This window comes from Hemiscyllium ocellatum, chromosome 15 (genome assembly GCF_020745735.1).
Source record: "Hemiscyllium ocellatum isolate sHemOce1 chromosome 15, sHemOce1.pat.X.cur, whole genome shotgun sequence".
In the NCBI taxonomy this organism is placed as follows: Eukaryota; Metazoa; Chordata; class Chondrichthyes; order Orectolobiformes; family Hemiscylliidae; genus Hemiscyllium; species Hemiscyllium ocellatum.
Genome location: NC_083415.1, coordinates 23,830,551 through 23,848,765, shown reverse-complemented (window position 1 = coordinate 23,848,765; position 18,215 = coordinate 23,830,551). Strand labels below are relative to the sequence as shown.

Below are 18,215 nucleotides of genomic sequence, written 5' to 3'. Positions count from 1 at the left end.
TATTGTGACATAACAAGGAGTTACCAGTTCTGATGCTTGTTATTCTGTGATTGCTGTCCTTGAAAGTGAATTGGGAATTGGCAATCACACAGCAAAGCAAACACACACAATAAATTCAAAAGATAAAACACAACACATATTAAAAATCTGAAAGGAGAACATGTAATTTTGATGGCAAGCTTGCAAACAAAATGACATAGCTTATCTTTTCCAATCTTAGATGCACACTGATAGTCTGCATTTTTGGTTTAATTTTCAAAAAGCATGTGAATCATTTTAATTGTCTTCCTTTTGTTTGTTGTTTATGATAAATACCAGCACTTCATGCTGTTTCCAGAAGCCCTTTCAATTCAATATATTACAACAAACATCCTTAATGGAAGAAAAAGTTGATTAATGCTGAAAGCAACTGTTCTAAAAGAAACAAAGCAGGTCAGAGCTGATAGGAAAACCCAGGATCATTATCTATTCTGCGGTGATATGATGCTTATTGGTGCTGCTGATCTTGAACTCAGCGGCATCATTAAGACATCTATAGAATGGATAGTCAGCAACTGACTATACATTTCAATATGTCTTCATAAACTAATAGTAGTTTGTTTCTATGATTACAGTCAGTCAAAGACGATGAAAAACATGCCGATTCTATGGGCTCAACTGTGAAAGGTTCTGAAGCAAAGGTAAATGTGTTTATGATGTGTCATAATGTTCAGGGCACAGATTTATTAAAGTATTAATGTCCCATGAATTTTAGAGAAAACTAGTTGTGCTCAATTATTTTTATTCATTCATGTGATGTGAACATGAATGGTTGGGCCAGCATTCTGGGCTCCTCCCTAGTTGCCCTGAAGGTGGTGGTGATGAGATGTCCTCTTGAACCACTACAGTCAATTTGGTGTAGAAACACACAAAATATCACTAGGGAGGGAGGGAGGGAGTGCCAGGATTTTGACCCAGCAACACTGAAGGAATGGTGATATATTTCCAAGTCAGAATGGTGAGTGGCTTGGAGAGGAATTTGACAGAATGGTACTCCCATATATCTGCTGCACTTGTCCTCCTTAATGGTAGTGGTCATGGGTTTGGTAGGTTCTATCTAAGGAGCCTTGCTGAAATTCTGCAGTGCATCTTGTGGATGGTACACAGTGCTGCTACTGGGTGTCAGTGGTGGAGGGAGTGGATTTTTATGTATGTTGTGCCAGTCAAGCAGGCTGCTTTGTCCTGGATAGTGTCAAATGTCTTCACTGTTGTTGAAGCTATACTCATCCAGGCAAGTGGGGAGCATTCCATCACACTCTTGACTTTGGAGAGTCAGGAGATGAGCTACTCACCACGGTATTTCCAGCCTCCAACCTACTCTTGTAGCCATTACTTACATGGCTAGTCCTGTAGGGTTCTGGTCAAAGGTAACCCTCAAGATGTTGATAGTGGACAATTCAGTGATGGTAATTTCATTGAAATCCAGGTACGCTAATTAGGTTCTACCTACACGATGTGGTCATTGTTTGGCATTTGTGCGCCATGAATGTTACTTGCCACATTTCAACCCAAACCTAGATGTGGACCGCTTCAGTATCTGAGGAGTCATGAACAGTGCTGAAAATTGTGCTATTGTCAGCAAACTCATTACTTCTGACCTTATAACACATTGATGATATTGTAGATACAGAAAAGGAGATCTGCAACTTGCTTGTGAAGCTCCATCCAGTGGTAGAAATGTGAAGGGCATCAAAATAAACAACCAGCAGTCATTCTCCAAAGCAAGAACAATGTTCAGTGGCAGGTTGCCAATGGTAGGCCGGAAAGATTAAAAAAAAAGCTATGGCACAAATACCATTTTTGAAAGCTTTAGCAGGAAATAGGAAACCTCAGCAGGGGGAGAATACGTCCCGTGAGGTGGGAGTGGTGGCAGAACAGTTCAGAGAATTCATCTCTCAGAGAAAATGTTCAGAAAACTTTCATGAGTCATACGTTTTATTTATTTGAGCACTAGTTGAATTTCTTTGACGTTTTATATGCAGGTTAAGACCAAGTGGAGTCATCAATGTCAGCAGAATTATGGTGGATGAATAGGACTAAGACTCTCAAACATAATTCAGTCCTTCTTTCAAAGTAGTGCATCCTGTCCATTTTGAATTCCTATATCAACACTTAAACACAACCTTTCAGCCGCAAAAGGATATAATTACACTTTGTCAATTTTATATTCACAGCACCTCTAATATAGATTGATTATTTGATTATATAAAAATGCCGGTGAGTTTTTATTTATTCTTGGACTGTGAGTAACATGGGCAGGACCACGCTTTTTTTCGAGAACTACCTTTTATAATGCTCAATGTATTGCCATTTCATACATTGTGGCAGAATACCATTCAGACAATATCGGTTCATTACCACTTCTTGCTCTACAATGTATTGTCACTCCTCACAGCACTGTACTGCCCTGTGCACTGTCACTCCTTACTGCACTGTGCACTGTCACTCCTTACTGCACAGTGCACTGTCACTCCTTACTGCCCTGTGTACTGTCACTCCTTACTGCACTGTGTGCTGTGACTCCTTACTGCACTGTGCACTGTCACTTCTTACTGCATTGCCACTCCTTACTGCACTGTGCACTGTCACTTCTTACTGCCCTGTGTACTGTCACTCCTTACTGCACTGTGCACTGTCACTTCTTACTGCATTGCCACTCCTTACTGCACTGTGCACTGTCACTCCTTACTTCACTGTGCACTGTCACTCCTTACTTCACTGTGCACTGTCACTCCTTACTGCACTGTGCATTGTCACTCCTTATTTCACTGTGCACTGTCACTCTTTACTGCACTGTGTACTGTCACTCCATATTGCACTGTGTGCTGTCACTCCTTACCTCACGGTGCACTGTCACTCCTTACGGCACTGTGCACTGTCACTCCTTATGGCACTGTTTACTGTCACTCCTTACTGCACTGTGCACTGTCACTCATAGAGTCATAGAGATGTACAGCATGGAAACAGACCCTTCGGTCCAACCCGTCCATGCCGACCAGATGTCCAAACCTAATCTAGTCCCACCTGCCAGTGCCCTGCCCATATCCCACCAAACCCTTCCTATTCCTATACCCATCCAAATGCCTCTTAAATGTTGCAATTGTACCAGCCTCCACCACATCCTCTGGCAGCTCATTCCATACACATACCACCCTCTGCGTGAAAAAGTTGCCCTTAGGTCTTTTATATCTTTCCCCTCTGACCCTAAACCTATGCCCTCTAGTTCTGGACTCCCTGAACCCAGGGAAAAGACTTTGTCTATTTATCCTATCCAAGCCCTCATAATTTTGTAAACCTCTAAAAGGTCACCCCTCAGCACTCCTCACTGCATTGTGCACTGTCACTCCTTACTGCACCGTGCACTGTCACTCCTCACTGCCCTGTGCACTGTCACCCTCATTTCCCTGTGTACTCTCCCTCCTCACGGCCGTGTGCACAGTGACTCCTTACTGCACTGAGTACCGTCATTCCTTACTGCACTGTGCACTGTCACTCCTTACGGCCCTGTTTACTGTTACTCCTTACTGCACTCTGTTCTGTCACTTCTTACTGCACAGTGCACTGTCACTCATAGAGTCATAAAAACGTACAGCATCGATTTTTTGTATCTTTCCTCTCTCACACTAAACCTATGCCCTCTAGTTCTGGACTCCCTGACACCAGGGAAAAGACTTTGTCTATTTATTCTATCCATGCCCCGTATAATTTTGTAAACCTCTATAAGGTCAGCCCCCAGCGCTCCTTCCTGCATTGTGCACTGTCACTCCTTACAACACTGTGTACTGTCACTCCTTACTGCACTGTTTACCATCACTCCTTACTGCGCAGTGCACTGTCACTCCTTACTTCACTGTGCACTGTCAGTCCTTACTGCCCTGTGTACCATCACTCCTTACTGCACCGTGCACTCATTCCTTACTGCACTGTGCACTGTCACTCCATACTGCACAGGGCACTATCACTCCTTACTGCACTATGCATTGTCACTCCTGACTGCACTGTGAGCTGTCACTCCTTACTGCCCTGAGTACCATCACTCCTTACTGCACTGTGTATTGTCATTCCTTACTGAACTGTGCACTGTCACTCCTTACTGCACTTTGCATTGTCACTCCTTACTGAACTGTGCTGTCACTCCTTACTGCACTGTGTATTGTCATTCCTTACTGCCCTGTGCACTGTCACTCCTTACTGCACTGTGCAACGTCATTCCTTACTGCATTGTGCACTGTCACTCCTTACTGCACTTTGCATTGTCACTCCTTACTGAACTGTGCTGTCACTCCTTACTGCACTGTGCACTGCCAATCCTCACTGCCCTGAGTACTGTCACTCCTTACTGCATTGTGCACTGTCACTCCTTACTGTACTGTGTACTGTCACTCCTTACTGCCCTGTGTACTGTCACTCCTTACTGCCCTGTGTACTGTCACTCCTGACTGCACTATGCACTGTCATTCCTTACTGCATTGTACACTGTCACTCCTGACTGCACAGTGCATTGTCACTCCTTACTGCCCTGTGCACTGTCACTCCTTACTGCATTGTGCACTGTCACTCCTTACTGCACTGTGAACTGTCACTCTTACTGCACTGTGCACTGTCACTCCTTACTGCATTGTTCACTGTCACTCCTTACTGCCCTGTGCACTGTAACTCCTTACTGCACTGTGAACTGTCACTCCTTACTGCATTGTGCACTGCCACTCCTTACTGCCCTGTATACTGTGACTCCTTACTGCATTGTGTACTGTCACTCCTTATTGCACTGTGTGCTGTCACTCATTACTGCACTGTGCACTGTCACTCCTTACTGCATTGTGCACTGTCACTCCTTACTGTACTGTGCACTGTCAGTCCTTACTGCATTGTGCACTGTCACTTCTGACTGCACAGTGCATTGTCACTCCTGCCTGCACTGTGTGCTGTAACTCCTTACTGCATTGTGCACTGTCACTCCTTACTGCACTGTGCACTGTCACTCCTTACTGCACTATGCACTGTCACTCCTCACTGCACTATGCACTGTCACTCCTCACTGCACTATGCACTGTTACACCTTGAATGCAGTGTGCACTGTCACTCCTTATTGCCCTTTGCACTGTTACTCCTTACTACATTGTGCTTCTTTTGTACCAATAAGCACATTTTTATTTTTTACATGGATCCTCAATATGGACCCCTGCAGGCTTACATAGTGGCCACACATGGAAGTGATATGCTTAGTTTACAAGGATTATTCACATGCTAAAGAAACGCTGATTAACTTTTCAAATATAACTGTAGAGCGTCTGCACCTGCCTGCAAAAGGTTGGTGTTGTCCCAGCTGACACCTATAAGTTAGAGCGTCATAGCTGTTTGCAACATTAAGCCTGCTATATATATAAGAATGTAGGGTCAAAATGGCACCTCAGGATAATCTACAATAAAAAGATATGCAGCTACAAGTCTTAGTAGATTGGATGAAACCACAGGAATGCAGATATATTTATTTCCAGTGTAGTGTCCTGAAAGTTAACATCCATGCATCCAAAGGGGCTTCAGTAATCTTTAATCTTTCTATCACTTATACCATGAAGTGATGCCACCTTGGTAAGTACAGCTGAACTTGTGGAAACCTGCTGAGTGCTTTGCCTCAGATGACGTTAACAGACATTTTCTGGCAACCTAAAGGGTGCTGACCCACTGGTGGTCACCTGCACAGTGCAAACTCTGAAGCTGGTGAAAGCACTTGGGTGTGCGCATAGGGAAAGTGATGAGGCAGAGCACCTCTGGAGTGACCTAGGAGGACAATTTCTGGGATCTTACCTGTCATTTCTCCTCCCTTTTCACATGCAACAACACCTCCCTCACCACTTGAATTGCTAAGGAATCTGGAGTGAGGTTAAAGTTCCTTTGTCCCCTCTCGCTGAGCCAGTGAATGCTTCAAGCATTGGAGCAAAGTCCACTCATCTGTCCAGCAGGTACTGACAGTTCTGCTGAACCTTACTCTCTACTGCAGCTACCACTGATCTATGGAGACAGCAATATTTTTCCATGCCGGATTTACAAAATCAGATAGAATGTGGGCATTGGAGTCTCCCTTGCCCATCATTCCATGAATGTGTATGATCTCTGGCACTTCCGCCAGATGTTCCCCTGCTTGCTTCTGCATCTCTATCAGCTCATTAATGGCTAAGTCCAAAGACTCATCATCTGTACTGAGCTGAACAGAACTTTGTCACCATGAGTCCTGTGAGTGTCAGAGACATCAAGCATGTGTAAGTTAGTTGCATTAGCCACAGCAAATGCAGGGTTGTATGGAAAGGTTAGGGGGATGGGCCTTGGTGGGATGCTCTTTGAAGGGTCGGTGTGGACTTATTGGGCCAAATGACCAGTCTTCCACACTGTGGGGCTTCTGTGATTTGATGATTTCTTCCTCCTATATCTTCAGGCCAATGTCAGTGTACTCACCAGAATGTGAACCCAAATCTACTCAAGCCAGGTTCCCCACTGAGGTGGGTGTCTCTGCACTGGAGGAAGTTGGGTTCTGGAATGAGTTGACAGTTCATTCTCTGAAAGTCCTGGCTGTTCCTCCTCAAAGGAGTCATCTGGAGGCTGGTTGGGAGAAATGGGCTTGGGAGCTGAGCTTTTCTTTTCTGGCCATTCCTTTTGCTCTGTGTCACAGAAGTTGCAGAGATAAACATAAAGTTTTGTTAGTGCTGTGATGTGCCATCCTGACCCAAAGTTTCATTACAATATTGACTCCTGATGCGGAGTTGGTATAAGCCGTTTCGAGAAATTCTGACCATGTGGTGGACCATATCCAATCTCCCCTTCAGCACACTGTAACAACCTACTGGGCCAGGGCACGGCAATCAAACCTCACTGTTCCCAGTGTCATAAGCAGAGGTAAAGATTTTTTTTCAAATAAGTCAATTTGCCTAACTTTCAAACCAAGGCTGACAGAAAACATCAACTAAGTTTCTGTTCTAAACAAGAATTATTGCTTATTATACATTATTATTCTATAGCTACACATAAGCTACAGGTATAACTACCTCCACGTAGCCACAGAAATGAAAACTCCACCTAGTCTTCTAGAACTTCCACTCCACTCTCATCTATTTTTCAAAGTATTTGTGGTTTGTTACTTTTATTCTTTCTTTCTCTTCATGTTGCATTAAATGAGCTCATCATGGTCTCTCCTAGATAGCTTGTTATTTTTAAAGATAACTTAGAATTGGTTGGGTGATAGGTAATACAACCAATGGTTAATTTGACCAGAAGGATGAGGAAGCATGAAATTTCTTGTGGCGCAGTGATAGTCTTCCTGCTTCTGAACCAAGAGGCCTGGATTCATGTTTCTTCGCCATCGAGTTTTGTCATAACATGACTGGACATATCAATTAATTCTTTCTTCTTCCAAATCCATAACCACTTTTATTTAGAAGGACAAGGGCAGCAGATATATGGAAATACTTGCATGTTCTCCTCCAAGCTGCTGCTCATCTTGATTTGGAAATATACCACAGTTCCTTTAGTGTTGCTGGGTAAAACATCCAGTAATTCCCTCCCTCATGGCATTGTGGGTCTACCACAAGAAGGCAGCTGACCACCACTTCTACAGGAATCAGTGATGAACAATACCTGCTGACTCAAACAGCGAAACCCAAACAGAATCATAGAATCATAGAGATGTACAGCACAGAAACAGATCCTTTGGTTCAACTTATCCATGCCGACCAGATATCCCAACCCAATCTAGTCCCACCTGCCAGCACCCGGCCCATATCCCTCCAAACCCTTCCTATTCATATACCCATCCAAATGCCTCTTAAATTGTAGTTAAGTTGCAATTGTACCAGCCTCCACCACTTCCTCTGGCAGCTCATTCCATACCCGTACCACCCTCTGAGTGAAAAGGCTGCCCCTTAGATCTCTTTCATATCTTTCCCCTCTCACCATAAACCTATGCCCTCTAGTTCTGGACTCCCCCACCCCAGGGAAGAGACTTTGTCTATTTCTGCTGTCAATGCACCTCATGATTTTATAAGCCACTGGAAGGTCATCCCTCAGACTCTGATGCCTCCGGGAAAACAGCTCTAGCCTATTCAACCTCTCCCTATAGCTCAAATCCTCCAACCCTGGCAACATCCTTGTAAATCACTTATGAACCCTTTCAAGTTTCACAACATCTTTCCGATAGGAAGGAAACCAGAATTATATGCAATATTCCAACAGTGGCCTAACCAATGTCCAGTAGAGCTGCAACATGACCTCCCAACTCATGTACTCAATACACTGACCAAACGCATACAAACGCCTTCTTCACTATCCTATCTAACTGTGATTCCACTTTCAAGGAGCTATGAACCTGCACTCCAAGGTCTCTTTGTTCAGCAACACTCCCTAGGACCTTACCATTAAGTGTGTAAGTCCTGCTAAGATTTGCTTTCCCAAAATGCAGCACCTTGCATTTATCTGAATTAACCTCCATCTGCCACTTCTCAGCCCATTGGCCCACCTGGTCAAGATTCTGTTGTAATCTGAAGTAGCCTTCTTCGCTGACCACTGCACCTCCAATTTTGGTGTCATCTGCAAACTTACTAACTGTACCTCTTATGCTCACATCCAAATCATTTATGTAAATGACAGAAAGTAGGGGATGCAGCACCAATCCTTGTGGCACTTCAATGGTCACAGCCCTCCAGTCTGAAAAACAATCCTCCACCACCACCCTCTGTCTTCTACCTTGGAGCCAGTTCTGTATCCAAATGGCGAATTCTCCCTATTCCATGAGATCTAACCTTGCTAATCAGTCTCCTATAGGGAAGCTTGTCGAACGCCTTACCCAAGACCATATAGATTACATCTCTGCCCTCATCAATCCTCTTTGTTACTTCTTCAAAAAACTCAATCAAGTTTGTGTGACATGATTTCCCACACACAAAGCCATACTGACGATCCACAATCAGTCCTTGCCTTTCCAAATACATGTACATCCTGGCCCGGATTCCCTCCAACAACAACCAACATCAGTCAGGCTGCTGCATAAACTCAGTTGACCCATTAGGTTTGAATCGAAGAAATTTGAATGGTTTTGAGATCCAGCTTGCTATCTTATCAGTGTACACGAGAAAGATGCACATGGGCATTTTCCAACTTAAGCTGAGCAGAATCACACTCAATGTTGGTACTTAAAGTTAGGTTGACCTATGAGATATGTTTATTCATACATGCACTGAAGGACTACAAATACAAATGGAACAAAACACCAGCAACACATTCTCACTATAAAGAGAGGGCACCACTCCCATAAATTTTCAACCTCAGATTCTATATAGAATTACTGAAGTAAACTTGAAGTCCTGAAAAGCATTCCCAAATTCATGTGGATTCTTTCAATGAGATTTTAACTCTTTCAGAGCTTGTGCAGAGTTAAAAGCAGGTTTGGTTAATAAACTGCAAAGGTGTAAGCTAGCAATGTTAACAGTTGCTGTTGTAGTTAATTCTTTTTTAAAAATTGTACTAAAGAATAATCAAAGCTAAGGGTTACTGTAATCTTTCCTTCACGTATGCACAAAAAATTATACCCTTGGCAATTCTTTTTCTCAGTATTTCTTCACTCGTTTCATCATGAGAAGGCACATTGCAGTGTTTGGCTTTTCAGTTAGGAACATCACTTATTTTTATTCACTTACACTTGGTTCTAGGAACCTCTCTTACTTATTGCTTTCAATGGAGAAATCTAGAGCTCTAAACACCATAAGCTCAACAGTGCTGTGAAATAGTATTCAACTGGCAGCCATAAAGAGATGCCAGATACTGCTCAGCCCCTTATTTATTTGATTAATTTGCATTTAAATTAAACGAATAATGGGCATCTTGTTCTCATAAATATATGGGAAGGACGTTTACCTGGTACGTATTCCTTAATGATTACTTATAAAACTTATTTTTGTGCCTTTTCAGAAATCACAAGAAATATTGTGCAGGATAACTACCGTATTATTTATATCTAACAGTTATAGCTTTGTTTTCTGCTGTGAAATCACTTTTTCATTCCAGTGATCTTACAGGCAAAAGATTTGTTGGCTTGAATCTACTCTTTACATCATTGATGTCAACATAAAGAAACTCTGTAGTTAATTCTGAAGAGGTGACAGAGAGTCTCATAATGAATGGTGACTTTCCTAACCTATAAACATTGCAGGACAAGTCTATCCCATTTTGCTGAGGTAAAAATAGTAATGATGTTTTGGATTATCTGTGGCAGGGCCAAGCTAGCTAAGATTACAAGGTTAATAAAACAATAGAAAAGGAAATCCAGAGTTATTTCTCGAGGGATACAATTGAAAAGCAGAGAAGTTACAATATAATTTTCTCAGATCATGGTTAGATTACACTTGTATTATATTCAGGGCTGAAATAGACAAATTTGTAATCAGTAAGGGAATCAAAGATTATGGGGAAAGGCAGGAACATCTATTTGAGAATATCAGAGCAGCCATGATCACAATGAAAGGCCCTTTCTGCTCCTACATCTAATAGAATTATAAAGTATTGCACAAAGTGCCAGTGCTGTATTATAAACAGAATATAGAGGCACTGGAGAAGGGGCAAGATAGATTTACAAGAATGGTCATAGAAATGCAAGATTTTTCCAACAGGAAAGAACAGACTGTGTCATTTTTTCTGTTAGACATAGAAGGTGTTCCATACTATCAGTTGCAACTAAATGGAAAATAAGAAGAAAATAAATAAAAAATTGGATTTAGTGCCCATGGTTAGAGATGATGTAGCAACCCCATAGCTGCCATTCCTGTGTGCCCCAACTCACTACATGAATAAAAATCAATCAGACACCTATTTGTTCAGCTCTGGGGCTTCCAAGTCCCTGTAAGCTGATACCCTTCCTTCAAGAGCTGCTGGCCAATCATAAACCAGCAAATCTTCAAAAACAGCACTCCTGAGAGTAGTGGCTGCTACAGGTACTTCAGAAGATCCAAGGATGAATGCAGCTAAGGAATGCTGTAAGGCAGGTAAGTAGGATGGGTTCACCAGGAACAATCAGGCAAACTCCAGTGACAGGAAGGGAAGGGGTCAAATTAAGTAGCCTGTGGTCTTCCTATGCGAGGGACACTTGGCGCCAAAGGTTGCCAAGCAAAAGAGACACCACCCTCAAGGTTGGTGGCAGCGACCCCCCACCCCCACCCTAGAGGATACTTGTGCACTCTTCCCAACATATAGATACCCCCCTCCCGAATACCCTCAATTGGCTTACATTTGGGAAGCTGCTGTGTTCTCAATACTAATCCATCCCATTTTTTATTACACTTCCCAACCCCCACCCATCTCTCAAATGACTTGGCATTAAATACCACCCTGTGTACAGGGTATATCTTTATAAGTCCTTTAAAAAGACCATTACAAAGCTTTGTCCTGGAATATTACTTCAAATCCAGCTGACAGACTTAACTTTGGCAAGATTTAACATTTTAAAAATTCTGAATTGCACAGCATGTTTTTTTAGATTTGTTCATGAGAGTGAGAGTTGTTGGCTAGGACACAGTTTATTGTCCGTTCTTAGACATACCAGAGACAATGATATGCTGAGTGGTATACCATTTTGAACACTGCATCTGGTGCAGGTACATCCACAGCGCTGCTGGGAACTCAGGGATTGGGAAATGACTTCAGAGATTCTGATGCTGAGCAGGTGAAGGAACAATGTTAAAATCAAGCTCGATGTCTTTTCTGCATGGTGCCTAAGTTATGCTACCTTGTAATGGAATGCCTTGAGTAGAATTAATGTGGAGGAGCAGATGTTGGACTGGGGTAGACAAAGTTAAAAATCACACAACACCAGGCTATAGTCCAACGGAAAGCAGCTAGTGCTTCCAAATAAACCTGTTGGACTATAACCTGGTGTTGTGTGATTTTGTTTTAATAGAATTGTGCAACCAGCTGATTATTTTGAAGAAGAAGCAACTTAATATAAAAACTAACTTCTATACCAGGCAGCTTCAATTTCCAGCATATAAGTGGTCCAGATCTTTGGATCAGTGCTAGAGAGCGCATGTCCAGTGCTGACTGGGATTTAAAGTGCCCCTTTACATTTTTACACTGAAGCCTTCTGCACCTTTTTGCAGGGAAAGAAGGTGGAGGTTAATTGTTGGATGCAATTCCAGTGCAGCAATGATTCTTTTCTCATCATGAGTTTATCATGTCCCTTATATTTCACTTACCTTCATTGACTTGCATTGTTTTAAATGCAGCTGTCAATGACTGAAACAACTTAGCCTTGCCGCACAGACAGTGCTAAACCCCTGGTAGTCTTCTTCCACTCCCCAAATTCTAATACTGTTCTCCTTCCAGAGGTCTGAAACCTTGCTTTGCACACCATCTCTCCAGCCACACAGTTACCTCTTCACTATGGTTGATATTGCATCAGCAGCTCAATGATCTGTTTTCTGTCTCAGTTTCCTGGAAGTGCAAAAATCAATGAGAAGTTTTCATGTTACTGTTTAAGATTCTGATGGCATTGCTTTCTCCCTTGCAGGACTCAAGCTCGGCAGATGACTTGACGAAGAAAGGAGTTGAGACGAGAGAAAGTACACCAGCAAAGAAAGGCAAAGACAATTCGAAACAGAAAAAGTCAGCAACAGAAGGCAATCAAGCAGAACCTCAGAGAGCAAAATCTATGGAAGACCTTCCTCCTGCTCAACAACAGAATGCTGCTTCGGTGCCAATACCCAATGGCAATAACATCAAAGTCAAAGGAACCCCAGGGAAGGGACTGGAGAAGAAGCAATCATTTGGGGTGTTCCTGAAACAATTGGTATGTTAAGGAAGCTCAGATAAAATAAGATTCCACAGCCTTTTCCATTTAAGCATTTCAAAACTAAATTAACTACAAATTTATATAACTTGACATTTTTGTGGAGTTTGAGGATTTTGTTAAACCATACTCCCCAATCTTTTCTGTTTTATTTTTCCCACTTGCATTATTTGTCTTTATATAGTTTATCCTGAACTGACTTGACGAAAGAATGCTAGAGACCACAAATTTTAATGGCAATTGTAACCATCTCCACGAGGGTCTAAATAGAAATAAATTTTCATGAATATATAGTTAGTAAACTTGACTAGCAATCACTAATAATGATACAGACATTAAAACACACATTTACTTTTCTGCGGGTAGTTGGAAAAATAGACACATTTTCTTTACGGTTCATGCTTTTAGCTATTTTTCTTACGCTTGTCCACATTTTCCCAGCTGTCGTACTGAGAAATCAGTGCATGACTTGTGTTCAAACCTAAGCATTGCACCTCCTTGTCAGCACATTGGAGTATTATGGCTTAACTCACAATTTAATTTCCTTTGTGTTTGCTACACCCACTCTCCCTGAGGTAATGTGCCTTCCTGGAAAGTTCCAGCTGTGACTAAGAACTTAACACAGAAAATGTTGTAAGACAGACTAAGTCTAACATGTAGTCAGATGACTTCTCAGTAGAATTTAACAATGAATTGCAAGCTAGTGTGACCGATATGGTTCCACTTAAAGTCTTTGCAAACAGACTACTTCTAATCACTGGTCCACATTATTTTCAAAATAATCAGATTATAACTGAGTTTATAGCTACTCACAAGTGTTACTGATATGCATCGTATCTTTATATCAAGCCAAAATGATTAGCTGCATAATTCACAGAAGCACTAGTGGGATTGAGATAATAATTCCACTGTATTTATTCTATCATAATACTAGTACAGTGCAATATTTAGATAATTCTACCTCTGCATGAATGCTGATTAACCCCCAGCTTGGATCAGTGAGCACAGCTGGTCATGCGTTTAGCTTTTCCTTCTGCTCAGTGGAATAATCCCTAGTGGATATTGCTCCTAATGTCTGGAAAAGTACACCAGATCCAACAGAAGGTGGGGGCTTAATGAGAGGAGAATTGAAAGATCATCCAGTGAAGGAGGCAATCTTTTCAGTGATTATAATTGGTCTCAGTATTCACAGTCATGAAGGACATTTTTGTATCATAATTAGATTAATAGTTAGAAAAACTGAAGTTTAATGCACAGTTTTATCTTGTAGATGACTTATTAGTCATGACAGATGCTTTGAGTGTTTTTCAAATTTCAAGATGTAGACATACAAGTATAATAAAAATAGATAAACATAAAAAATACTTTTTGCCCTTCATGTGCAAGTTATAGATGATTGGAATGTTTTAAAATAAAACAGAAATATAACAGCATAATCACCATTTCATATCAACCCGGAGGTACTATTTTCAAAATCTGGTTATGAACACATCAAGAGGAGTAACAATTAAGATACCTGAACCCAGAATTAGTAAATTACTGATATTATCATCAATCAACATAGTCTTGCTCTTTTATTTTGTTGCATATTTTTTGTGTTTCTTTTAGTCCTTCACTATGACTATCTTAAATGTTTAATCCCGAAGCTCTGGAGGTTTCTTAATCTTTGTTGGATAGCATTAAAAATGTTTAAAGATGAACAATTTTTTTAGAAATTTAGTCTTAAATATAAATTCTACACAATTTGCTTAATACTGAATAAAGCCTTTTCAGGAAGCTGAACAGAATTTAAGCCATATGAAAATGTAGGGCAAGCTATATTTTTCTGTTTACAGTGGCAATTGATCTCACTAACTTGTGTTACAGACAGAATATCAGAAAGAATGTTTGTTATAAATCATGATATCATTGCCACCTAGCTGAAATAACCAAAGTGCAGATGTCAAGTTGACAGGATTGTAATGACCTTCATGGTTGAATAGTCTGCTATGACTCAATGGAATGGCTCAAATTAAAAATAACGTCCACTTGTGTTGAGGTACCACAATTTGGCAGACAACTAAAAAATATTCATCATTAGTTTTCCTCCAGTACAACCTTGTTTTCCTTTGAAAAGAACCAACTGTTCTGCATTTTTCCACAGTCCATTAACCTTGGTTGAATGCTGTTTAATCAGTGGTTCTATTCAATCAAATATATCACTGTTATTGCCAGAACAGAGAAAGGAAAAAGCAAGTTAAAAGAATGTTTACATTGTGTTAGCTGATCTTAAAAACGGCTGTAATAGAGGCACTATAATGGATTGGACCATCATAGATTTGGGAAGGAAAAATATCACAATCAAGGTTCCATTCACAATTGCCAAATAGAATGCGCTATTGGAACTGTTCATATATGAATAGCATAGCGGGGTATGTTTAAACTCAGTTGTGATGTACTCTGCAGTTAAGCAGTCCCTCTGCTGCACTGGCTTTTTTGCAGTGCACCTTAGCAAAGGAAATTTCTTCAGACAGAGTGGAGAAAAATAAAGTAAAACAAGCATAAAATATTAAATTATTGGATGTAAAAGTGATAAAGCTATATGGAGATGATCATTATTGCTGTAATTGTCTGCAATTTATTTTTATGCTTCACAGGGAGGCAAAAAGACAGCAGATGTTGCAGTGCAAACAGATCCTGTTGTTATCTCTCCTGCAGGGAAGACAAAGTGATACCAGCGTAGTCCTTCATTCAAGGAAGCTTGGCAACATGCTTTAACACTTGGTGAAATCACATACAGTGGACAGCTCTAACTGTTCCTTTTGTATCTATCAGCATTCCAGCCATGCCCAAGAATATATTTCTGACCATATTTCTAGATAATTAATTAGTGTACTTTCAAAAGATTTCAGAATCGTTAAAGCTATATGTGATTTAGAATACCCATCATTTTCATGTTTTAGGTAAGTGCATTGATAGAAATGTATAGTTTCACTAAACATATTAGTCATTCAGTTCTAATTGTGTATGTACAAACAACAGGACTAAAATCTACAGTACACTACTGGCAAGTGAGGCCCATGAAATTCCCTGGGTGGCCTTCCTTTTCGTTCACCCTCACTCTTGTCAACAGGTTTTTGTCAGGTGAGGTCTAGGGACACCTCCCTGCACTCATCCAAATGTGGGCATTTATTGACTACTTGAAGGCCCATTCCAGCTCATCTTTAATTTTGAGGCTGACGCAGAAGCTCAGTAGCAGACTGTGTTCCACGGTAACAGCGTATCTCACTGTTCATTCATTATTTTGACATAACTCTTTGATTTGTGGTATTATTTTAACTCATTGCAGCTTAAGTGCCTTGCAACACATTGAAGACAACTTGCTGTGGTGAAACCTCTGAGGGTAGTTTTTTTTTCCCCAGACAGTGCAGTTTCCCAAACCACCTTCTGATGAGTTGGCAGGTCACACTGCTCATGTCCCAGACTGAAAGAACAGGGTCTCACTCAAGGTTTAAGGGAGCCCTTCCTTTAATGGGTAAACCCTCCTTTCCCCAAAAAACCCCACATCCCTGGCCATGCCCCAGCCTAGGGTTCACATTCCCCCCTCCCCCACTGAGATGCCTCCTGCATTGAGAATCTGGGAACTGCTTGTACATATGGCCACTGCTTTCAGAGGCACTGCCAGGGGCTAGAGAGTTGCAAGGTCAATCAGATTGGACAGCATCTCTCCGAGGCAGGACTTCACTCTGAGTGTTGGGCAAACATCCTGTCCCCAGCCAATGAACACTTATTTTGAGGCTGCTGCGATTGACAAAGGATATGTCACCTCCACTCCTCCCCCTCCCCCCCAACCCCCACCCACCTCAACTCCTCAGGAGGTGGTTTGGGAAGCAGCAGCATCTGTAAAAGAAACCTGCCTCAGAGGTTTCAAACAGTATAGCAAGTTGTCTTCAGTGTGTTGCAAGGCATTTAAGCTGCAACAAGTTAAAATAACATCACAAATCAAAGGGTTAAGTCAAAATAATGATTAAACAGTGAGATATGCTATTAGCGTGGAACACATTCTGAGCCTCATTGTACAGTGAATTTTAAGGGTTTTTTAAAGGTTTTAAATTACATGGTAGCAATGGTGAAACATTTTAATTTCAAAAAAGCTGATGGGGAATATTATAGTTTGTATATACTATCTAATAACAGATGTGTTTATATTAGTAATAAATTACAGCTTTCATTACGAGAATTAGGTTTACAGAGAGTCTAAACATTGTCATGTCAAACCAAGTTAGAACTTTAATTTTAGTGATAACTCAAGAAAAGGCCGTGAATGTGCCCTTCTTTGTTGTGAGTTTGGTGGAGTGGTCATTTATTCAAGCAGAATGGCCAGGTATAGGGGCTTCCATGATCACTTGGTCCTGTTGCTAACTGAGGTCTTTAATGTCTACAATGTCACCCTGCTACTGTCAATATTTACCTACCAATGGAGAGTTATCCAGCCATTCATGGTGCCAAACAAACTCTCTCTTTATTGTTTGTGGGTTCCAGGGGATACCTCATTCAAAAGTACTTGGAGTGTGATTGAGGAAGCCGGTATTCCAGGGAGGAAACAGCCAAGTCCTAGGCGGGTCGGTGTGGACTTGTTGGGCCGAAGGGCCTGTTTCCACACTGTAAGTCTAATCTAATCTAATCTTACTGCCAACTTCCTCCACCCCTCACTCATGAACCCTATTCTCTGATGCCTCAAGAACCATCTTTCAATAGTGCCTAGGTCCATAGGCAATCCTAGGCCTTGGGTGCATGTAATAATTAGCAGCAGCTAAGTGCCTGTCAGTTTTCCCTTTAACCTCCCCACTCAAGTGCCCTTGACCCCAGGAAATCTCAGCACTGTCCACCTAACCATCTGATTAGCCCTTAATTAGGGGCCGTTCCTGAAAAGAGGCAAAACAGGACTGATGCTGGCTCTATAGCTGAGCATTTAATATTGCTCTTCATCATAACACTGAATAAGCCACACAGCAAAATATTTTATGCCCCATCAGTACAAATGGGATATCCAATCCTTAGTTTCAAAAAAGAATGCAGCAACTTTCTAATAATTTTTCATAAATTTGTTTTCAATGCATTTTATTAACTTTTTAAATAATCTGAGGAAACTTTGAATGTCTGCATGATTGAAGAAAGCTCTGGTTTCTAATATCATAATTTTAAAAGTAGAAATTCTTAATGAATATTTATCGATATGTCAATGGTCTATATATTTTGGAAATTAACTTTATAATTCAATCTTTTATGTTCACTAACACATTAGCAACGAAAGACTTAGGATAATTGCAGTCTATTTAATTTAGTTTATATGCCTTAATTTCCTATATCCTAT

General features: G+C 41.1%; 1 protein-coding gene across 4 annotated transcripts in view; it reads left to right on the top strand.

The window, feature by feature from the left end:
• Positions 1-16,177, top strand: part of LOC132822718 (breast carcinoma-amplified sequence 1-like) — a 105,896-nt gene extending 89,719 nt beyond the window's left edge. For all 4 annotated transcript variants that reach the window (XM_060835999.1, XM_060835997.1, XM_060835995.1 and 1 more), the window contains 3 exons: positions 615-680; positions 12,584-12,862; positions 15,499-16,177. In XM_060835999.1, the coding sequence (XP_060691982.1) occupies positions 615-680; positions 12,584-12,862; positions 15,499-15,573 (420 nt within the window). In that variant the 3' untranslated portion in view covers positions 15,574-16,177. The remainder of the gene's footprint in view (positions 1-614; positions 681-12,583; positions 12,863-15,498) is intronic.
• The last annotated feature ends 2,038 nt before the right edge of the window (positions 16,178-18,215 follow it).